This window comes from Balaenoptera musculus, chromosome 2 (assembly GCF_009873245.2).
Source record: "Balaenoptera musculus isolate JJ_BM4_2016_0621 chromosome 2, mBalMus1.pri.v3, whole genome shotgun sequence".
In the NCBI taxonomy this organism is placed as follows: Eukaryota; Metazoa; Chordata; class Mammalia; order Artiodactyla; family Balaenopteridae; genus Balaenoptera; species Balaenoptera musculus.
In genome coordinates this window covers 15,247,002-15,271,792 of record NC_045786.1, presented here as the reverse complement: position 1 = coordinate 15,271,792, position 24,791 = coordinate 15,247,002, and the positions used below count along the sequence as shown (strand labels likewise).

General features: G+C 39.4%; 1 protein-coding gene and 1 long non-coding RNA gene across 5 annotated transcripts in view; one reads left to right on the top strand and one right to left on the bottom strand.

Annotated features, from left to right (window-relative positions):
- Positions 1-15,176, bottom strand: part of LOC118889200 — a 58,904-nt gene extending 43,728 nt beyond the window's left edge. The window contains exons 1-3 of one of the 2 annotated variants that reach the window (XR_005018441.1): positions 14,905-15,176; positions 13,808-14,268; positions 13,471-13,542 (exon numbers count right to left, since the gene is read on the bottom strand). This is a non-coding gene — a long non-coding RNA (uncharacterized LOC118889200). The remainder of the gene's footprint in view (positions 1-13,470; positions 13,543-13,807; positions 14,269-14,904) is intronic. The other variant, XR_005018437.1, reaches the window with a different exon arrangement.
- Positions 15,177-18,183: 3,007 nt separating this feature from the next.
- PLXDC2 (plexin domain containing 2) overlaps positions 18,184-24,791 on the top strand; it is a 414,916-nt gene continuing 408,308 nt past the window's right edge. The window contains exons 1-2 of one of the 3 annotated variants that reach the window (XM_036842292.1): positions 18,184-18,456; positions 19,265-20,035. In XM_036842292.1, the coding sequence (XP_036698187.1) occupies positions 19,924-20,035 (112 nt within the window). In that variant the 5' untranslated portion in view covers positions 18,184-18,456; positions 19,265-19,923. The other 2 variants (XM_036842291.1, XM_036842293.1) reach the window with 2 other exon arrangements.

Genomic DNA, 24,791 nt, shown 5'->3' with positions numbered 1-24,791 from the left:
TAGAGAATGGACTTGAGGACACAGGGAGGGGGAAGGTTAAGCTGGGACGAAGTGAGAGAGTGGCATGGACCTATATACACTACCAAATGTAAAACAGATAGCTTGTGGGAAGCAGCCACATAGCACAGGGAGATCAGCTCGGTGCTTTGTGACCACCTAAAGGGGTGGGATAGGGAGGGTGGGAGGGAGACGCAAGAGGGAGGAGATACGGGGATATATGTATATGTATAGCTGATTCACTTTGTTATAAAGCAGAAACACACCATTGTAAAGCAATTATACTCCAATAAAGATGTTTAAAAAAAAAATTCTTACCAAAAGAAAAAAATCTTTATGTATGGTGATGGATATTAACTAGAGTTTTTCTGGTGATCATTTCACAATCTATGCAAATAATTGAATCATTATGTCATCCAATTGAAATTAATATATGTAAATTATACCTCAATTAAAAAATAAATTTAAAAAGAATCATAAAGGTGGAGTTAATGAACTGATTATAGTCTTTTCTACATATGCATTTATTTTATCTCACAAACTATTAAACATATGGAATCTCCAAATTATGCACTTACAAGCCATTTCTAGTTTTGACACAGTTCCCAAATTATCCAGATTGACCCATGTCATGAAATGGAAAGAAAAGGGTATTGTTTCTTTTACTGTAATTCTACTGTTTTACTAGAGTGTCACAGTGGCAACTTTCCAATCTAGTTTTGAGAATAGATCCCTTTGTCAAGCTTGGTCATAATTTGGGCAAACCCTCTACTTAAGCAGAACATAACTCAGTTATGAGGATAAAGATTCATTCGTGTTTGTAGGATATCAAAAATCCAGAAGTTTGACGTAATAGACTCACTGAATAAAAACTTTCAACTATAAAATTTTGTCAAGGTCTGTAACTTTTTAATACCTTTTACATTCTAATTTGCGTATATGCCACTATCAGTTTTCACTGAAACAGTCATTCTGATTCATTTGGAAGCACAATTGTTTTACTCTGGGCAATCTGAATATTTCCACACAAATTTTTAGATAGTATAATTTATGTAAGAACCACAAGGTGTAAATTATTGCCATTGAAAAGGCAGTAATTTTGAATTCCTATAATGTATTTTAAATAAGCAAAAGTCTGTAAGGCTAAACAGTAGTATTTGTGCAATACTAGAAACAAAATGTTTTATTTCTTACATCTCACAAGAAAACTTGTACTATCTTCTCAGATAAAGCTACAAATATGGTTTATTAATTTCAATGATAAAAATTTTTGTGTAGAAATGAGCAATAAATAGATGTCTGTCTATAGAGTACACACACAGACAATGAGAGGTTGTATTGGTAATTAAAGGGCTAATTTTCCCAGATAGAAATTTTCTCTTTAAAATAGTAAAAACATGTGAAAAATGAACTGCCCCATATATTTTTAACTTATTCTGATCAATGAAACAAGGAGGGGAGTTCTCACAAATCTCTCTAAAAGGCCCTGTAAGTGAAACTTGTTTTAGAATCAAAAGGATTTAAGCTCTGATTATTAACTCATAACCAAGGAGGAACTATTTAATGAGATGGGCTTGTCCTCAACTTGACTACTACTTTCTAAATTCTGAATTACAACCTCATTATGTAATCTGATTTAATCATAGAGGAATGTGCTTTATAATTTTTAATTAATGCATCTTACTTTCTAATCTAATAAAACTGCAGAAATTTATATGTTAGAGAAGACTTTTTTAAAAAGCATGTATTATTTTATGGTCACTTAATTTTACTGTCACCATGAAAAATTGAGAGAGAGTAAAAATAAAATGCATTTATACATACATGTATGATGAAACGTCTCTGTCATTCCTTTACTCTATGACAGTGTTCTCAAAGTGTGGTGTTAGGATGACTTGAGCCATTTAATCACCTAAAGAGCTTGTTTAAAAATTTGTTTCCCACGTTCCACCCCAACTCAGACTCATTGACCGAGAATCACCAGGCAGGGGTGTGGATCAGAAATGCATACAAAACAAGCATAGTTGGTGATACTGATGGAGCTAGTTCAAGGAGTGACCTTAAAGTGGCCCTGCTTTAGGGGCTATCGTCACATCTAAGATGTGTTCTATCCAGCTTCTTTAAAGTACACTTTAATGTCAGATGTGCATCTATTGTATATTTTGTGAGACTTCTTTTTAAATTGATGATTGGTAATTTGTGGGACTTCCCAAAATGATGGCAATAATTATGGATTTTAAAATATCACTAAATTAGTCTTAATTCTTGCTTTGATAGTAGCCCAAAGCTACTCAAACGTTGACTTGAACACACACCTGAGTGACAACACTGGATTAGTCATTATACAACACTAATATTTTCTGCTTCATTTCATGTCCTCCATAACATAAAAATCTCACTTCTCATGAAGATTCTGTTATGACCCCTGCCAGTGTGTGCCCTCTGTAGCTCAGCTCCAGTTAAGGATCATGATCTTTTTTATATTCCCATTAGCTGAGAAGATGTTATTTTTTTGTAGTTTGTGTTTTAACAGGTAGACTTTTGTTTCCCACATACAAAACTATAACATCAATTTTTTCTACACAGCCTCCTTTTCCCCAAACATCCCCCACAGCCCTGCAAGAAATATGAACACACCCATCCTGTTGAGAATCACATTTCTGTTAAGTACCATCATGTTTCAAATGAAAGTTCAGATATTGATTCAAGTTGCCATTATTAATCTATGACCCAACTTAACAGCTTTACAAGATTGACTCCACAAGTCATGAGGCTAGTTCATGATGCTAGGACTCTGGGTTATCACTTGATATGAAGAAAGATTATCATGTGGTTGTAACTACATGACTGTCATTTGATGATGTTTTCTCTATCTCTCTGTCCTCTCTCTGGAATCATTCTTTGGTGGTATCTATTTCTGCACAAAATGGAAAGTTTAATTGGTCTTTTCAGGATCAATACAAAACATTTTGTAGCTCATTAAATAAAAAGTAGCTAATGATCATCTAAATCTAACACATTAGAAAACTTGTACTTCTAGGTGTCACCGGATTTAGGGGTTATGGAATATTTACAAGCTATATATTGACAATATAGGGGTAAGATTTCTTCTTTGGAGGAGATGCTCATTTAATTGAAGGTCCCAAGTAGATATAGAAATCCAGAGACATGAAAAGCATGAAGGATAAGAAATAGAGAAATGAACTGAAACTAAAATGCTATTAGAAAATTTAAGAAAGTCACAGTAATATTTTCAAAGTGACATATTGGGAAGAGAAAGTAGCAAATAGCTAAAACTACTGAGGCAGTACCAAAAAGTCAATAAGGAGAAAAATCTTCCTAAACATGATGGATGATTTAATCAGGACAACTAGAATTAAATCAGAAGGAGAGAATGCACACAGGTAGTAAAATATGTCAGACCAAATTCTGTAGAGCTAGGAAAAAAATGGGTTATTGGATTCTTTAATAATAAGTGAAATCCTCTAAGTATCAAAAGAAACTAATAGACTTTTCCAGTTATGTACAAAAGGCATTCATTAACAATAGCACATTAGCATTTATTAAAGTTTTTTTGATGTTCTAGAAGATTCTAAAGCTTTCATTCGCTTTTTAATACAAATTATCCTGTGATTTCTGTCATTTTAAGTGGGTCACAGAATACCTAAATTTGAATGTTCCTTCATTTTTCTGCAGAATTTCAATAAATATTGTGTATTTCAATGAATCAACCACAACTAAATACTGATGTTCTACCACAAAAGTACAATGGCAACAAAATTATATATATCTGAAAGTTCCTTACTCTGGCAAACTCAACAGGCGTATGCAGGAAATCTAAAAGTGGACAGTATTACTTGAAGATTACCTTAGTTGCTCTTGTAGTTTATGTCTTATTATTAGCAATACAATATTATCCCATGTATTTCCATGTTATGTCCTTTGCACTTTGTTTAATTAATAGGATATTTTTAGTTACACATTTAATATGTAATGCTAATGATTATGTTTCTTTTGACAATCTTTTTCTGAAATAAATACACTTTCAGTATTACGAACTAAAGTTAGACTGTCCTGGCAACTTATTGTGATATGTTATAAGGAATGTTAATGCCATAATATGTTTGCTATAGGAATATTTGTTTGAGGTTTAAAGTTTTAAATGGCAGAACTGGTCCTTTGTAACACAGGATATTTGCATCTTCCTCTCTTTAAAGATGCTGGCTAGAGCCACTTGGTTTTAAAACATTATGAAAGGAGTCATATCCAACTTGACCATAGCATTTCCATCAACTCTTTGAAAGCTACTTTAAACTTCTTTTCCATTAAAATGAGGATTGCCCATCAGATTACTCTGAACTAGCTTCCTTTGTATTTGTCTACTAATCCCTCTAGTATAATAGAATTTTTACAGTATTTAACAAGCAACAGAAATAGTCATTAAATATTTGAGTCCAGATCTGCCGAGGGTTCATGTGAAGTGAATATGATCTCCTGAATTTTGGGTTTATTCTGACCAAAAAAGGGGCACAGTTAAGAATCCCTGAGATGACTGTGGTTGACATTAGCCTGTTTATGTGGGCGTGTGGAAACTTGCTGGAGCCATCAAGTTTCAGTTGACTGTACAGCTGAGTTTTCACCACACCCTTTCACTTCTCAAGCTTTTGCATCACACTGCATGAGCAATCCTGCCTCTTGTATATGTTGATTTTAATCATCCACATCCCATGTGAGGGTTGGACTTCATTCCTTAGTAAAGGTTGTTGTACTTGTGATAACCTATTAACATTTCTCAAATTTAAATAGTACATTATCTGTAATTGTGTTATTAGTTTTTCCTCCTACCAGTAATGTGTTTAGAGTTGATTCACTATATGGTATTTTCTTATTGGAGAAGAAAAAAGAAACTAGAAATGAAAATACAATTTCTAGTTAGAAAAAAAAAAGTAATATTTAAGGAAGCAAAGGAGACCTTAACGGGGAAGCCAGATCTCCAGGGAAATTCTGAAACAAGTGACAGCGAAGCCTAGGTTAGAATAAAGGCTAAAAGTAGACTAACAGGATACAAAACATGCTTATTGCAAACAACCAGTGCCATAAAAATCAGTGCCATAAAGGACATATTATCAAGTATTCCTTACAACTTTCGGTATGTGTTATGTTTTATGAATCTTAATGTTGTGAATAGAGATTTTTATACAGTATATTAACATGAAAAAAAATCAGGTAAAAGTTAAATTTCATGCAGCATTTGGTATTTTATCCATGTTTAGGTAAACGGATGAAAAACTCAATTTTATCTACATACTAGTCATGTAAATGTGGCATACTACATGCATGTATTCTAAGAGATTTATATTTAATTTTCACTTGCTGAAATTTTTTTGTATTCAGTTCTTCTTTGTTCATATGGATTATTATTGTCCTTGTTGAAATAATTTCAAATGTCTGTCAGTGGACAAATGGATAAATAAGTGTGATATAAGTTATGTTGATAGTTATTATTCAGCCTTAAAAAGGAATCAAATTCTGATACATATAATATGCATAAACCTTCAAGACATTATGCTAAGTGAAATAAGTCAGATACAAGGACAAATATTGTATGATTCTACTTATGAGATACCTACAATAGTCAAATTCAGAAAGAAAGTAGAATAGTAGTCATCAGGGGCTGGGGTAGTAGTGAGGGTGGAGAAGGAAAAATGGGGAATTTTAAAGATACAGAGTTCTAGTTTTTGATGAAAAAGTTCTGAATATGGATAGTCATGTTGGCTGCACAAGAATGTGAGTATACTTAATGCCAATGATTTGTATACCTAAAAATGGTTAAGATGGAAAAATTTTATATACATTATACCACAGTTTTTTACAAAAGGAGGTTAGAGAGCTTGAAACATTTGGGAGTCCATTTGGGATCCTAGTGTCACTTCGGGGACACGGTGAAATCGAGCTAGAAAGGATGTTGAGAAGCACAAAATAGTGGGCTAAGATCAATATCAATTAGCAGTAAAATAGCTGTTATCTAATGTAATTGATCATTTTAATGACTCATTTTAGTCAACATTTGCATATAAAGACATATAAGGAAAATTCTACTTTTAAGAAATGTTCAGAATATTATACTTCATTCTTTCTGTTTACTTGTTAAGACTGAACAGACATGAATCAGTTGAAACAGATTTGTTTACAAAGAACTTCAGAAAAAGACAAGTGAGAAAATAAGTTCAGTCAAATTATATGCTGAGATTCCTAACAACTCAAGTCAACTTCCATGTACGTTGTTTATTTCTATTTTAAAGATTAAAAGTGAATAACTCATTAGTTAAAAATTATGCAAAGGGGAACTGAGGAATAGATGACAAAGCTGTTTTAGGTAGGAGCAGGCTTCATGAGCTTAATGAGTTGAAAGATATGACTATTTTATGCTGACATGTTAAATTTTTAAAAGTGAAGTGTATTAAAAGTGAGAGAACCAGTGTATTTTGTAAGTCTCTTAAACTTCTTAAAACATACAAATGTTATACTATTCTCTTCTACATTTTCAAAGAATTAAATTAGATATTTTAAACTTTACATATTTTTCTTCCTGTGATTCTCTATTTCTTTCAGATTTATTACCCTCCTAATCCCCAAAGTTTTCAGACTGTTTTTAAAAAAGCAGGGGTGGATGTCAGCAAAAATAGTAGAGGAAGGACCTCTGAACATTTGTTCTTCCATAAAAGCAATTGGCAAAATTATCAGAAGAATCTTTTCAGAATTCTGGAAATTAACCAAAGGCTTGCAGCAACCCAAGGAGTATTAATGCAAGAAAAATGGTTGACTCTCAAGAACAGTGAGCTTTTGGGCATTTTATCATGTTCTAGCCCTATGCTGCTCTCCAGCTCAGTGGTAGCTGTAATAGGTAACATTCTGCAGTCCCGGTGCAGCACGGCATCTACAGCAGTGAGCAAGTAGAACTGGATCTCTTTCAAAGCCTTATTTCCAAAGTATGGTCATTATTTTACCTGTCTGAACGGTCCCTGGAAGACCCACTTTCAAGGCTGACTTGTAACACACCCTATACTAAAAGCCTTCTTCCTTACATTGCAGTGAAAACAATTAGTCAAGTGCTTTATCTTTGCAGCTGCCTGGGGAGATTGATAACTATTGGGGAACACAGATTAACCAAACATCTTAAGGAAAACCTGAAGAATGAGATGCCTATAGTGGCTCTCAAAGACTCAGACATATATTGCAGGGAATCTAGAAGGCCACATGCATGTGTAGAGCTATGTGCCTGCTGAGGAAAGACCTTAGAAGACTACAGTGCCTCATCTTTGGCTGACCATAAGGCCATGGTCAGCAGAAAGTGGGAACTTACAGTGTAGCTGAAAATTAATCTGGCTGAATGTTGAAAGCATACAAAGTACACACAAGCCCCTCAGCAAAGACAGAAAATTTGGTTCCAGTCCTTTAAGGAAACCTGATCAGCAACTGCGAGGCCAACCAAGTAGAGACTTAAGTGGCCACATGTGACAAAGAATACAGATTTCACATTAGTACAGGAAAATCACTAAACAAACAGCAGTGGCTATAGAAAACAGCAACAACAAACCCTGGGTAGAGGATATCATCTGATTTACAGAGTTGTCACATTATTCGAAATGTTCAGTTTGCAAAAAAAGAAGTTTGCCAAGAAAAGAATAGCCCACGCATGGGGAAAAGCAATCAATAGAAACAATCTGAGGAAGTGCAGATGTTTTCATTAGATGAAAACAAAACTTTAAATCAGCTGTTTTAAGTAATGTTCAAAAGAGCTAAAGGAAAGTATGCCCAAATGAGTTTTTATGAATTATGAAAATGGTATCTCAAATAGAAAATGTCGATTAGGAAACAGAAATTATAAAAAGGAACCAAATAAAAATTCTGGAGTTGAAAAGTATAATAACCGCTTGAATAATTTACTAGAGGGGTTCACCAAACAATTCTCAGTAAATTTTAAAATACTGAAATCTTTTTCTGAACACAGTGGTATGAATCAGTAATAGGAGGACAACTGGAAAATTAACAAAATGTGGAAATTAACACACTCTTGACTAACCAATGGATCAAAGAAGTAGTCAAAAGAGAAACCAAAATATATCTTGAAACGAAAATGGAAACACAATACACCAAAATTTATGGGATGCGGGAGAAGCAGTTCTAAGAAGGAAGTTTATAAAGATAAAGGCTCTATTAACAAGAGAGATCTAAAATACACTACCCAACTTTACACCTCAAGGAACCAGAAGAACAAAGTCCAGTTAGTATAAAGGAAGGAAATAACAAAGATCAGAGCAAAAATAAATGAAGTAAATAGAAAAATAGGAAAAAAAAATCAATGAAACTAAGAAGACTTTTTTGAAAACAAACTTTTAGATGACTTACCAAGAAAAAGAGGACTCAGTTTTATAAGTCAAAAGGGAGACATTGCATTGGCTACCACAGAAATACAGCAAGTTGTAAGAGACAACTATGAGTAATTGTATACCAACAAATTAGACAGTCTAGAAGAAATGGATAAATTTCTAGAAACATACAGCCTACCAAGTTTGAATCTTGAACAAAATCTGAACAGACCAACAGATTGTATCATTCATCAAAAACCTCACGACCAAAAAAAGTCTATAATCAGATAGTTTCACAGGTGATTTCTACTGAACATTTACAGAATTAAACAGCAATTATTCTCAAAAAAAAAAAAATTGAATACAGTAGGAGAAAACACTCCCAAACTATTTTAAGAGGGTAGCCCTACTCTGATACAAAAGCCAGATAAGAATAGTACAAAACAATAAAAAATAAAAAACTACAGACCAATATCTCAGATGAATATAGTTGCAAAAATACTCAAAGTATTAGCAAACTGAATTCAACACATTTAAAGGATTATACACCATGATCAAGTGAGACTGATCCCTGGAAGTCAAGGATAGTTACCACATGAAAGTCAATAATTGCAATACACCACATTAGTAGAATGAAAGAAAAAAACATATGATTATCTAAATTATCTTAAGACAGTTAGTTAGATGGTTTACAATCCTAAGATTCATATGGAACCACAAAAGATCCCAGATAACCAAAGCAATTTCTTCTTAAGCAGGAAGCATCACACGTCCTGATTTCAAATTACATTACAAAGCTATAGTAATCAAACCATAAAAAGACACAGACCCGTGGCACAGCATCAAGAGCTGAAGACTCTAGTTACCACTATCAGGAATGAAAGTAGACATTACTACCAAACTTACACAAATGAAAAACAAGTTTAGGGGGATATTATGACCAATTGTATGCCAACAAATTAGGTAACGAATTGATACATTGTGAACAAGATACAAAATACCAAAACAGACTAAAAAATGAAATCTGAACAGTCTAATAAAAAGTAAAAACACTAATTAGTGATCAAGATAGCTTTCCACAAAGAATAACCCAGATCCAAATGGCTTCATTGGCGAGTTCTACCAAATGTTTAAGTACGAATTCTTCAAACTGTTCAAAAAAAATAGAAGAGGGAATACTTCCTAACTTAATGAACATAGTTTTATCCCGATACCAAAATTAGACAAAAGACAATATCACAAGAAATACAGATCAGTATCTCTTAGCAGTATGGTTGCTATAATTCTCCAAAAATATTAGAAAATTGAATTCAGAAGCTTAGTAAAAGGAGTATATCCCATTACCAAGTGGAATTTATATCATGACTACAAGGTTTGTTCATCAATATACTATACCAATAGAATAAAGGGAACAAATGCACACTCATATTGGTAGATGTAGAAAAAGGAACTTGACCCAACATCCCTTCATGATAAAAAAAACACTCAAGCCAGGAACAGAAGGTACCTTGCTCAACCTGATAAAGGGCATCAACGATAAACCGACAGCTAACATTACACTTAATGATGAAAGAACTAAAGCTTTCCCTCTAAGAACAAGACAAGACATCCATTCTCAACACTTCTATTCAACATTGTACTGGAGGTTCTAGTCAGGGTAATCAGGCAAAAAAAAAAAAAAAAGTCCAGTCATATTCAAAAGAAAGATGTTGAACTATATTTGCAGATAACATGATCTTACACATAAAAAACTATAGAATCCATACATATTAAGAAACTATTAGCATTAATGAGTTCAGCAAGGTTGCAGAATACATGACTAATAAGCAAAAAATCATTTGTGTTTCTCTATACCAGTTGTTACTGGCTGAATTGTATGCCCTCCAAATTCATATGGTGAAGCCCTAATACATAGTACCTCAGAATGTTACTGTTATTTGGAGATCAGTTCTTTAAAGAGGATATATTAAAATGAGGCTGTTAGTGTAGGCACTAATCCAATCTGACTGGTGTCCTTAATAAGAGAAAATTTGGACATAAAGAAAGAGCGACTTCAGGGATGCACTCGCACAGAGCCAAGATTATGTGAGGGCACTTAGAGAAGGCAGCTATCCGCAAACCAAGGAGAGAGGCCTCAGAAGAAACCAAACCTGCTGACACTTTGATCAGTTCCAAAACTGAGAAAATTTATGTTGTTTAAGCTACTCAGCATGTGGTATTGTTTTGGCAGCCATAGCAAATTAATATGCTAGCCATGAACAATTTAGAAGTGAAATTTAAAAATTCCATTTATAATAGCATAAAAAACACTTAGGAATATATGTAACGAAAGTAGTACAAGGATAGTACACTGAAAACTACCATTTTGAAAGAAATTAAAGACCTAGATAAATGGAAAGACATTGCATTTAAATGGATTGCAAGATTTTCAAGATTTCTTATTGTTAAGATGGCAGAAGTCTCCAAGTTAATCTACAGAGTAAATTTAATCCCTATCAAAATTCCAACTACTATTTTTGCCCAGTAACCAAAATAGCTTGCTACTGGCACTAAGATACACATATAGATCAATGTGATAGAATTAAGGGTCCAGATATAAACCAGTCTATGGCCAATTGATTTTCAACAATGATGCGAAGTTCATTCAATGAGAAAATAATTTTGTCCAAAATGGCTGAGACAACTGTATATCCACATACAAAAGAATAATTTTGGTCCCCTTCCTCACACTGAATACAAATATTTAAACAAGATGAATCGGAAACCTAAAAAAATTTAAGAGCTAAAACTATAAAACTCTTAGAAGAAAACAGGGGTGTAAATCTTTGTGACCTTAAATTAGGCACGGGTTTCTTATATATGGTGCCTAAAGCAGAAACAAAGAAATATATTTAAATTGTATTTAATCAGAATTTTTAAAAGATGTGCATGAAAAGACTATCAAGAAAGTAAAAAGGCAGTCCATACAATGGGAGAAAATGTTTGCAATTCATATATCTGACAAGAGCTAGGGTTCAGAATATATGAACATTTACATCTCAATAATGAAAAAAAACAACCCAGTTAAAAAGGAGCAAAGGGTTTGGATAGGCAGTTCTCCAGAGAAGATACACAAATGCCCAGTAAGCACCTGAAAAGATGTTCAATATCAATAGTCAGTAGGGAAATATAAATCAAAACCACAATGTGATACTACTTCACACCAACCAGGATAGCTATAATTTTTTTTTAATGGGAAATAACAAATGTTAGTGAAGATGAGAAGAAATTGGGCCCCTCATACATTGCCAAGAATGTAAAAAAGGTGTAGCCATTATGGAAGACAGTTTGTCATTTCCTCACAGAGTTAAATAGAGTCACTGTATCATCCATGTATCCACATATACTGTGCAAGTTGTACATGATGTTCATAGCATCATTATTCATAATAGCCCCAACGTGGGAACAGCTCAAATATCCATCAACTGCTGAATATATAAAGTGTAGCATATCCATTCAATGGAATATTATTTGGTAATAAAAAGGAATACAGTACTGATATATGCTACAGCATGGATGAACCTTGAAAACATGGTAAATGAAAGAAGTCAGACCCAAAGTCACATGTCATATGATTCTTTTCATGTGAGGGATCCAGAATAGGCAAATCCATAGAGACAGAAAGTAGATTAGTGGTTGCCAGAGTCTGTGGGGGAGGGGAATGGGGAGTAACTGCTAATGGGCATGAGGTTTTTTGGGGTGATGAAAATGGTTCTGGAATTAGATGGTCCTATGAGTATACTAAAATCCACTGAATTGTATGCTTTAAACGAGTCTAGAGCTATGTCAATTATAAATCAATAAAAAATTCATATGGTGAAGATGAAAAAGAGAAAAAAGAAAACAAGATGAATGCAAGGTGAGGAAAGGAAATGCAGTAGAAGCCATCAGGGTTGAATATTAGTCATGTGGTGGCATGTGGTGCAGAGCACTTCAGCAGTTAACACAAGGCCCATGATCTGTGCTAGGAATAATAGCCTCCACTAGGGGCTCTGCAGAAGCACAACTTCTGCGAAACGTATTTCCTGTGGTTCAGACATTTTTTAATCAGTTCAGAAAAATCTCGGTTGACAATGTCCACAACAATCAGCATTTTCAGAACTTTTCTGAGTGTTCCATATTAGGTATTGTGCAGCATATTCCTTAATATGTTTCATTTATTAATGCCCTTACCCTTTTTAGGTGTTGCTAGGCTGCACCATGCAGGCCTGTATACCTTGTAATTACCCAGACCCGAGACTGAAGGAGCCTGAAAATGGCAACAGAGAACGATATTGGATAGGGGATCTTACAGGTCTGAAACAAAGGGTCCTGGAGCAATACCTCACCGTGTACAGCAGACGGGACAGTGCAGCCATCTTCACTACTCGGGGAAGGAGGAGGCTACCATTTATAGGGGGAATTGACGTCAGGTTTGTTCATCAGTTACCAGGGAAACCAGCAGCGTGGGCACGTCTTTTACAGCCCCTCAGGTTAATGAACGTCACAAGGGCAGATGTTTCTCTTTAATAAATGAGCAGGCGGCGCCGTTCTGGCCTAAGGATTAGAACAATCACTAGCTGGGGGAGAGGGCAAGCAAGTTCGTATAAGTAGGGTGCAGGTGAAGTAGGGACCGGTGGACGAGGGGATGTAGAAAAAGCAGGAGAGCAGCCGTCCTGAGTGGCCTGGCTGTACACTCCACCCTACATACCCCACACCACCTTTACCATCTTGGTCCACCCCCTTCCCCAGTATACCTAGGTCAGGTGTGCAGAGGCGTACTGCAACCAAGTACCACAGAGACAATACAGACAGAGTCTAAGCGGTGGGCAAACTTTGGAGCCAGTCACTTATTGGCTCAATTTTTCATGGACGTCCACAGGAGGACGACAACGGCATGTTGCCATAGACCCTGCAATCAAATTCATTTGGCAGTGAGGCCATCGTTGTTACCTAGCCCACGAACAGATTCCCTCCACTTAGATGAGAGATGAAATGTAAGGTATTTAACAGGCACAATACAGGGATCATGACCATTAAGCAAAATACAAGCAGTAACAGCATTCTGAGATAATACCACACCTACCTGTGGCTTTTGTCGCGGCCTGCAGTACCACACCACCCGTCCACACTCAGTCCGCACAGTTGATGTCAAATACTGGAGAGGCGGAGTAACAGACCACAGGTTAAAATAATGGTGCTTTTCTCCATTATGGGGCCCGGATTAATTACCTTAGTAGTCTTAGGCGGGGCCGGGTGGAAGACAGGTGAGATCTGTAAGTCCCTTTTGTAATTCTATTCCCCACACAGGGCAGCAAACCCAAACTATTGAGGACTTACTTGCCAGTCCCAGGGCCATTTTATAATGTGTTTCTCGGTGGGTAGATTCTGTGGCAAGGGCAAAAGTGAGTCATTGTCCTGACCTATAATCAATCGGCAGCGGTCCTTTGGTGGTCAACAGTTGAACTTGGATGGTGTTGACTAGTTGTCTCTGGGTTAACGTGGCGTAGGCACTGGGATGATTGCTCCTGGAATGTTCGGTTATAGATTTCGCATCTCAATTGTTGTTTAAGTAGTCCTTTCATCCTTTCAGTTAGCCCAGCAGCAGTGGAGTTGTAGGGCAGGTGGAAATGCCAGCATCTGTCATTTTTAGAGGCCCATTCCTGCACTTTGTGGTGGGTAAAGTGGGTTCCTTGGTCACTATCAATGTCGATGGGAGTCCTGTATGTCGTGCACAGCTCTTCTAGACCCTGAATAGTGGGTTTTTTGCATTGCTCGATGACTTACGTAGGCCTTTTATGTCTTCCACCTGTTGTAATGCATTGTAGACTGCATATAGCTGTTGTTCGCTCACACTGTATCGTTGCTCTGACCATTGCCATAGCTATGACCAAAAAAGGGTAGTCTTATCATTTTGCCATTGTCACAGGCCCCAGCGAAACCTGGGTAACTGGCCATGTCTAATTCACAAGTCTGTTCCTGAGTTATTATCCCTAAAGCCTGTGTCTGTAATTGTTTAGGGGCGGTGGGTCAGGGGTATGCCTGTATTTTGTAGATAATCCAGGTCCTTGCGTTCTGTCTGTATTCACCAGCCATCCCTGTGCAGTCAAGATGAACCATGAGCACGGGGCTGCTACTCTTAAACTTGAAAGAGACTCTGAGGTTAACAGGCTATTATCAACATAAATGGAAGAGAACGATCTCTCTCATGGTCGACAGCTGCCGGGGGCACGCCCACGCTAGTGGACGGCCGCCTCGGGATTGCCTCTCACAACTTTGGGGCCCCACGTGCTAGTGGACAGCCACCCCAGGCTTAACTCCACAAGTGTCCATTCCCTGTTCTTATTTCCCAACATCTCAGTGCTCATGGGAGTTTCCCTGGTGTCCTGACTTGTTCACCAACTGTTGTGCTGCGCTCTGCAGGCCTGCAAGCCTTGTATTGTAGTTGCACAGCCTGGACACTGAAGAAAGAGCCTTGAGACAGTGACAGAGATCAGTAATATTGGATAGGGGATCTTACCTGTCTGAAATAAGGGTCCTGGTGCAATGCCCCACACGTACAGCAGACAAGCCACAGCAGCCATCTTTACTGCTTGGGGAAGAAGGAGGCTACCATTTATAGGGGGAATTGATGTCAGGTTGGCTCATCAGTTACCAGGGAAACCAGCTGGCGCATGTCCCTTACAGCCCCTCAGGTTAACAACCATCATGAGGGCAGATGTTTCCCTTTAATAAACTAGCAGGTGGAACCAAAGGATTAGAACAATCACTAGCTGTGGCAGGGGGCAAGCACTGTTCACGTGAGTAGGTGAAGCAGGGACCGGTTGAGCGGGGATGTACGAAGAGCAAGAGAATAGCCATACTGGGTGGCCTGATCATACAGGAGTGTACAATTCCATTTTAATAATTTGATTTTACTATTTTGAGCTGCACATTTTTTGCACTTTGCTATTTACTGGTCAAAAAAACTTCAGCTTATTAAGATTCAGAAAGAAGACAGTATAAACATGTATGCCATTTTAATGCAATATGTTATTTCATTATGAAAGAGGCAAATATAATTATATTTTAATTTCATCTAAATAGTAAATGTACTATTGATATGAGGATAAAAGGCATTAAGTATTCTTGCATGCTAAATGTCCCTGTAAACAAAGAGTGATATTAGCTGTTATGTAATTTTTTAAAATGCTTATTTCATTGAAAACACTCTATTCATAAAATTTTTACTTAAGATTATGAAAGAGCAAAAAGCTGAAATATCCATCAATAGTATAATGAAATCTTGGTTGATTCTGAAAGTCAGCCAAGATGAAGGAATGAGTCTTGTAATTGAGTACCAGAGGTAAAAAAAATTAGCCCTATTAAATGAGGAGAAAGAGGAAATGCCTTAGACCTAGAGGAAAGGTCATAATATTAGATTAGGACTGAATAAAAGCAGTCCACTACTAGCAATTTCCCTTTACTTGACAGCAATTATAGAAAGTTTTAACAAATTCTATTAAAATGGACAAAAACTATCTCCTAAAATAATAATAGATTACAATAAATACTAAGTACTCCACAGCCTGTATTACATCTCAGTTTTTTCAAAACGAGCTTGATGGTTTCTTGAGTATCCTGTTAGCCAAGTTTCAATTTGGGAGAGATGATAGAATTGGAGGTGGGATGAGATGGGTAATTGTAATTACCTTTATGCAGATAGTATTGCACTTGGAATGTGTAGAAATGGCTTTGAAGGTTGGTGTAGATAAGGGGTTGCAAACAGGTTGGAAATCTGTGCAGACTTTAGCTCAGGTGCTAATGTCAGCCCAAAAGTTCTCTGTTGGTGAGAATGATTCTGATATAAAATCTTAAGATCTTAAAGGAGGGTGTTCAGTGAATTCCAGACCTTTGTCATGGACAAGGAACTCAAGTGCTGCTCCTTTGTGATTCCTGATTCATTTGTTCCTCGAGAGGTTAGCTAAAATTAAGCCAGTGAGTAAAAAACAAACAAAAAACCCCCAGCAATTCAGTTCTTACAACTATAGTAAATAGAAACAAAGCTCACTCTTTATAACTCTTCTCTTTAGTCAGATGGAAGATGAAACTTTTTCCACAGAGATATCTTAATTTCTCTCCATGAAAGTGAAATAGATTATTCTGTGGTGAAACATATATGGCAAACTTAGATCATTTAGGCCACAAAGTATACTACTTTTAATTAGCCAGGATTTTATATGAGTAATAAACTTTCCATTTCACGCTGAACATACCATCCTATATACATTTTAGTTGTTACTTGCTATAATGTAAAGGGAAAATAATTTTTTTTACAAATAATTATTGGTTGACATTTAAGGCAATGTACCAAAGCCTAACTTTATTTTGATGTTGTTCTTTCTTACTTAGTTCTGAGCACTAAATCATCATGCATGATTGATTTATGCTTACCTGCGTCTTCTCCCATACTAAAGTATTTTCTATGTGGACAGCTCTTCAGAATAAGATTAAGATATGAGTAAAATGAAACAGGACCAGTGAGATAGACAAAACACATAAAAGCCTCTTCAGACTTACTCTGAATTACCACTTGACTCCCTTTCGATTTTTGGCGTCAAATTTCCACTTAAGGTATAAAGCTTCAATCAGGAGGGCAAAGCATTGCTGACAACAAACAAGAAACTAAACACTGCTAATTTGCACATATAATAATAAAGGAGAAAAGAAAGAAAATGATACCAGGGAGAGGCAGGGACTTGTTTCTTCTAAGAGAAACAGGAAACACCCGTTTTTCTACTGTGAAAGGGGAGGGAAATATTCCAGACTAAAGAAGAGTTGCTTTCTTGAAATGGCTCCTCCCGGGTCCCCATAATTTTGCATATAAATGGGAAATGGAGCTGTACTGAACGTTTTAGGAAGCTTTCTGCAAGGATTCGTGAAGTAAGCGAGGTCAGTAGGGATACAGACCAAAAAAATCGACGTTAATTAAATGACAATAAGATTTTGATAGGAAGATTCATTTTTCCAACTTACTGTTAAATAAGTATCTCAGGCACTCAACTTTGGATGTAATGTTACATAGAACTTAACTCTTGGTTGAGCATAAGTAAAAGAACCAGGTTTTCTAAGTAAGGTGAGGAGGGGGAAATCACCTGGTTGGGAGAAAGCTCAGGAGAGAGGAAGTAGCATTAAAGAGTGTGTATCCATGACGAGTTTACATATTCCAAAATAAATAGCAAACTGAGTACTGGATTGAGGAAAACATGCTACACTTCCTGTTTCTCTTCTGCTCACCAGCTAAGGAACCATGAGAAAGGCATTCTTTCGGCATCAAATTGGCAAGAGTAGTTTATCTGGATCCACTTCCAGTGGGTACTGAGACAAAATTAAGGTGGTATTGATGGCACCCATACATTTTTTAGAGCATGGAAAAGACTGGACAAGAATAGACTAACAGGACCTTTTGCTCTTAGAACACTGAAGCAAATTCTCCATTTGATTTAGGACACCCTCTCTCTTCCTTTCCCTCTCTTTAATTTAAGAAGCACAAAGTCATGTACTTTGTGCCAGGCACTGTTCTCAATTCTTTAATTATTCAGTGTTAACTCATTTAATCCAATACAACAACCTTATAAGGGCATAACTACAATTCTCCCCTGATGGATGGGGAACTGAGGCACTAAAAAGAATATTGCTCAAAGCCATATAGCTATTTAGTGGGGGAGGTGGAATTCTAGCCCAGTCTGGTTCTAGAATCTGTACTTTTTTAACCAATATGCTGCTTTCCTTCCTTTCTTTGTATTTACCCCTTTAAAATAAGGTTAACTCTGCGAAATAAGGTGTAAACTTTCTGAAAGGGCTGGAAAGGGTTAACGCTGAAGCACTTCCGCGAGCTGAAAAAACAAAAACAAACCAGCCAGCGAAAGCCTGTTAAAGCCCCCGTAGGAAATTCAGTGGGCCTCCTGTTTCTTTAAACTCTCGCTTTCGCTCCCGCTGACACTTTACAAAGCCGCAGCGGCGGGTCCAAGCTGCCGCGCGCCACCTTCCTCCACCCGCCCGGCGGGCCGGGGGTCCGAAGGGGCTCCGCAGGGTCAGTAAGCGAATACGGGCTCAGGTTTGCATTCTTCACACCCCAGCCGCCGCCGCACACGCCCTCCCGGGAATGGCGAACTGTAATTAACCCTGTAGCGCCCAGGAAGACCCCACCGGCGGCGAGCGCCCGCAGGGTCGGCTGCTGGGCCGCGATTCCCCGCAGGCGGGAGCGAAGGCGGCCCAGGGCCAGGTGGGTGTGCGGGCACCGCTGGCCCGACCGCCAGGGGTGCGAGCTGGGTGCGGGGATGGCGCCCGGGCAGCGCAGAGGTGCCGTCCGGCGCGCCCCTCCTAGCTCGGCTTTCTCGCCTCCTCTCCCGGCGCGCCAGGCCGCCGGCTGCCGGGGGGCACGCCGGGCTGGAGTCGCCCTCTCACTCCCCCTTGCCTTGCTCCCCCGGTTTAATCTCTCGGCGACTCCTCTGCCAGCCCCGAGGAAAGTGCAGCCATTGGACAGGTCGGTGCTAGCTGCCGGTTTCGGGGAGGAAGGTGGGAGAAGCCTGGAGGAGCAAGGGGGAGGGAAGCGGGGGGTGGGGGGGGAGGATGCAGCGGCAGATCTGGCAAATTGCGAGCTGCCTTCCCTCCCCAAAGTGTGGAGCTGGAGTGCGGGGGAGCGCGGCGGCGGCGGCGGCGGCGGCGCCTCCTCCGCCACCAAACTCCGGGGCTCGGCGGGGCTTGGGGCCACCTCCTCCTTAGCCAGGAGGAACCCTCTCCCGATAGGTTTCAGCCTGACTTTTCCCTCCCCATTTCTTTCTTCTTCCTCTCTCTCTCTCTTTTTTCCCCAATACATTTTTCCTGCCTTCGGACCTCAGACTGCTGCAGCCCGAGCCTTCCCAGGGCTCAGCTCTGGGGCTGCTCATCCCTCCGGCTGCGAGCACGGACGCGCGCCCAGCGTCGGGGCGAAGAAAAGAAGAAAAACTTGTCGGAGGGGTTTCGCCATCCCACAGTGACACCCTTCCCGCAAACCCAGACCTTCCGCGGGGGCCACCCTAGGACTGGGGAAAGTTCCTTCCGAACCGACAGCCCTCTTGGATTTGGACAGGCACCCGCGCTGGCTGAGGAATTAGATCTGTTTTGAACCCAGTGGAGCGCGTCGCGGGGGCTCGGAAGTCACCGTCTGCGGGCACCGGGGTGGCGCTGCTTGTGCGAAACGGAGAGTTTGCCAGCCCCAGCTCAAGTGGCCTTTCGTCTCCGCAGTTGTTGTGTGTCTGGGGTGAGGGCTGCGAGTGTCGTGGCAAGTTGTGAAGAGAGACCTGGAGGTCCGGAGAGGACCGCGCTCCCCTCGCGCTCCCTTCTTCCTCTTCCCGGCTCCCGGGTGTGAAGTCCCAGAGAAATTTACAAAGGCCTCTGCATCCCGCCGAGACCAGTCTGCAGTGTTCGGCCCCGTTGTCCCCGTTCCCAGCGGGAGCCCCGGGGCACAGGGTGCCGGAGAAGTACTGGCGGGGAAGGGGAGGGAGGTCGCGGCAGCGGCATGGCGAGGTTCCCGAGGGCCGACCTGGCTGCTGCAGGAGTTGTGTTACTTTGCCACTTTTTAATGGACCGGTTTCAGTTCGCTGAAGGGAGGCCTGGAAACCAAGTCAATGGTAAGATGCACTTTCGCTTCTTACTTTTGTGCCCAGCTGAAGACCTCTCTGGCACCCCGTTGTCAACCCACTCCCTCCCTACCTATGCCCTTGGTAAAGTTGTTGCAATTGCATTTCGACTAAACTTGGGCGTCTCAAATGGGCAGAAGAATGTTGGCTGGATGAGTAGGGTGGTAGGGTCTGGGGGTTAGTTATCTTAAGGATTTACCGCTTGCTTCACCTGAGCGGCTGGCAGGGAGTGGTCCTGACTCCCCGGACGCGCCCAGAGAGCGCTCTGGTGTTAGAGCAAACCTTCCGCGGATACCTCGCCCAGGAGCTGGCAGCCCGGGCTGTGTCCTCCCCGGCTCCGCCTCCTTCCCTGCTGCCGGGATAAACTGAGGGAGTGCGTGATGGGGGCGGTAGGTGGTGGACGTGGTGGCAGCCGGGGACTGCAGAGCTCCCCTCTGCTGGAGAAGATTCCCTGGGGCTGCACCTTCCTCCCCCAGGCGATCCCCACCTCAGCTCCCTCTTGCTGTCGGGGGCTGAGCGGGCGCTGCAAGTGGGGCGGGGTGGGTGCAGCGGGACGCAAAGGAAGGAAGGAGGTGGCAGCGGTGGGGCGGGCGCCCCTCGGGAGACCAACCACTGGCCCCATTGTCCTCCGCTGGCCGGCTTCGCAGACAGGCCTGAACGTGCAGGGCCTCCTCCGAGTGGCCTGATATTGCCCCCACGCGGAGCCCCGGCCCCGCACGTTCCCAGGGGTGGCTGCTGCAGCCAGGTGCGCGTCCCTCCGGAGCCGCGCCCCCCGGGCCGAGCGCGGAGCCGGCGACGCCGCCCTGGGCCCGCCGGCTCCTCCTGGCGAGGCGCTGCTGAGCCGGAGGTCCAGCTGCCTTCCGGACCCTGCCCACTGTGAACCGGGTGCCTGCTCCCCGTTTCTGCCCCTCGGGAAGAAATGGATAGACTTCGAGAGGAGGTGAATGAGCAAAAACACTTACAGGGAAAAGAAAAAGGAAATAAAACCTTGTTGATGAGGCTAATCAAGGTTTGCTTTTGTCCTGTTTTAATCCTGAGGAGGGGATTCCTCAGGAAGTATACTGGCGTCCGCAAATGTCAAAGCTGCCAGTCGCAGATGGAAGGCTAGGGAGAGCACCTGGGGATTCCAGGTGAGGTGAATCTTGAAGGGAAGTCCTTGAATGAATGTTACCGAGCTGAGACAGCCGAAACACTGTGTCTGCCCCTGGTGTAAATTCTTATGGAGAAAGCACAGATTCTGACTCTGCTCCAAATTATGATTGGAGGGTGTGTGTGTGTGTGTGTGTGTGTGTGTGTGTGTGTGTGTTGGGGAGCGGGGGGAGGGCAACAAGATGACAACACTTTTAAAGCTGTGAATAAAACGCAAGTTTCCTGGATGTTGATTTGTCTTTATCACATATAATGGCTCTGCATAGATGGACATAGGTTGTTCTTGACTAAGTATTATTTATATCAATAGATCATACCTTCTGTGTATTTCTCTGATACATTTCATTGGTTAAAAAAAAAAAAAGACTTGTCTGGGAAGCTGCACATGTATTTTAAAAAGTGCAACAGTAGTTTTCATGGGCATCTTCATGAAATAAATAAATGCTTCAAGAAAGCAATTTACTTCTTTCCAAAGGAGGTTAGAGAGGTGCGTGTGCCAAAAATGCATCCCAAGTTGTTTATTTGAAAACCTCTTCGGCACTGGAAGTAAATAATGCATTTACAGTAAAAAAATAAATAAAAGGTCAGCAAATGTTTATTTTTTTCCTGAACTTTTTTTCATTAATAATATGTTACTGAGAAAAGAACAATACATACAATAAGTTTACTATTCTGAGTTCTCAAATTGAGGATAAAATTTACTCCACTCTAAAATTGAACATATAGTTAAAAGCCTTTGCTTTGGGGAATATGAAATACATAAGTTGTTCAACATAGATCTGCAGGTATTATAAACCAGTATTTCTGGTGGAAAACTAGAAGCCCACATCTTTACAGGATTGAATAAAAAAGGAATAGTTTTATATTTCTCAGCAAATTTTTTGAGATTTATTACAAAACGAAGTAACTTCTTTCCTGGATATCAGTCTGCATTAATTTTATTAAATAATCTTGGAATTAAATGGTTAGCCTACTGTAATACCTAAAATACAGCAATGAAATGGAAGAAAAAATATAGTTTCCTTTGTAAAATAGTCTAGCTAAGAAGTTCAATGCAGGAAAAATTTTAAAAGTCCGACAGTCTTGGAATTCGGCATGTATCAATCAGGATTTTTTTACAGACATTTTGGCGGGGGGTGGGGGCAGGGGAGTCTGATTTCATAAAGGACATTTTTTATGCATTCCTTTAGAAATGCTGCAGTTGACTTTGTTGCCACCAGAGGGCAGAGAAACCACTAATTTCCTTCCTATTCTCTCCCAAACCTGAGATGAGTGATCCTCAATATTTTGTCTTTCCTATGTGTAGTATTTTTTGATATTTCAACTTAACATTCGTAAATGAGTGGCAGTTTAAAGCAATGAGAGTTTATTATATTTCCCATTTTCGTTGGAATTAAATATTTATTCATTTAATATTTATATAGTACTCCCTACATGTAGACTTACACCACACGAATGTATTCAAGGTATAATAAGTACAGTGGAAAACCCCAAGTACTCTCTTTCGCATCACTGTTGGCAATTATTAACACGTTGTGGAATTTCCAAGAATATACTTTAAAATTATCTCTCGTGATTGAAAGTTCATTATATAGTGAATTTTCTTTTAGGATTGAATGTATTCTATGTATATCTGAAAAGTATTTGCCCACGCTAAATAGAATACCTCAACCAATGTTTAGAGAAAAATAAGCTTAGAATAATGTTAAATTTTATGAATCTCAAATCATTTCCATATTGTTATACATTCATCTTTATACCCTGAACTGATTGAAAAACAGTTTAGTAACAATGTCAAAGGAGAAAGATGCAGTAATATCTTGTAGAATTCTAAAATTTAAATCAGGAAAAAAGGCCTAAAATATGTAGTTATATTTTGGCCTGATTATTGCTCTTAAATGTGATTTAATGCAACAAGGAAGTTCATGACCACTATAGAGAGAGCAATAATAGTTTAGGACCCCAAGGAATTTTCACTTTTTAAACTTTCTAATATTGCTGTGTTCTAGAAACAAGTAGTTTATTTTTAGCAGATCGTTTACATTTAGTTGTTTTTCTAGTTGGATATTTTCCTATTATTTTCTGCTTTCATTAGAGTTAAAAAACTTAGTTTGAAATATTACTAATTTGTGGAGTTTGCTATAAGAGTATCTCTGTTGAGACTTACTGTCACTAGTATAAATTTTCTAACTATATGCAGACATACCTGGAGCAAAAGATTAAGACGGGTTAATTCAAGAGAACATCTCTATAAAATGGACATGGGTCAGATTATTGGAAAATCACAGGTTTTTTTAAATCAATGACTCTTGACTGCATACAGAAATTTTTTAAATATAAAATGTGACAGTCTCTTTCCTTTAGAGGATAGATAGAAGTTGAAGCCTGAGGTTGGGTAAGTTTGGAATGAGACATAACTGTGATCTAGAACACTTAATTCAGAAATAAGGTTTGAAATTCATGGATGTTTGCAGAGAGATTTGGGATTATTACAATTAGGACAGTTTGTGCATTTCTTAAGTTTGATCTTTAGAAACAGGTTCTTACCAAGGAGAATATGCCTGAGTAAAACTTAGGAATGGAAAATACTAATTTGCTCCCCACGGATTTCCTCTCTGCAAGAGTCAGATACTTTCATGCAGAGGTGTAGATACTATGGATTCTTTTCAATAGTTTTGGTCTCAGTTTTTTGCTTCCTAAAAGGTATCTCCTATTGTAGAAACAGTATGTTTATGAAGATGAATGAATTGGTCAACTGTGACCATGAGATCTAAAGTCTTGAGTTGGTTCCCCACTACATCAATACAGTCTCTTCACCATGGCCATTACCGTGAGGCCTCAGACTGCTTTTCCACCTCACCCTCCCCTGCGTGTTTTTAACAGTCTAGCCAAATGAGGCTCCTTGATGTTCCCAGAGTATGTACCAGGTGCTACCACCTCCATGCCGTTCCTCCTGCCCTTCCTTCCGTAACCCATCTCTACCCATCCACCTTCCACTTTTTCTTACAGGCTTATCTCTAGTGACACCGTCCACAAAAGGATGAGGTGCCTCAGAACCCTCCGAGAACTCTAGGGCTTTTTTAAGGCACTTGTCTGACTCTGCTTGGTATCGTAGGAGTTTGTTTCCTTCTCATTTCGGCATCTCTTTTTCATATATTCCTTTAGACCATATCAGGCTCTGTTGTCATTCGCTTGTGAATCCCCTGTGGCATCTACCACACAGGCATGCAATAAATAGTTGTTGAACTGACTGAACCGACTGGAATTACAGTTCAAGCTGGACTGTGGACTAGACTGTCACCTTGGGAGACTTTCATACTTCTTGCTCTATTTATGACTTTCTTCCATAAGTAAGATGGAAATGAAAATACAGTGGGCTTCAGAGAACGATAGTTTAAAATGAGAGAATAGGATCCAGAGGTCTGTCATAATGGTTCTGCTGGATGATATTTACCTTAAACCTTCTGTTAATAGATAGAACTTTCAAAAAATTCATTCTGCCATTCTGCTATACTTCTGGTTTCTGACTGTATTTTCAGAAACCAGAAGTATAGTTCTTAATCTAATACCTTAAAGTACAGTGTGTGTATATATATGT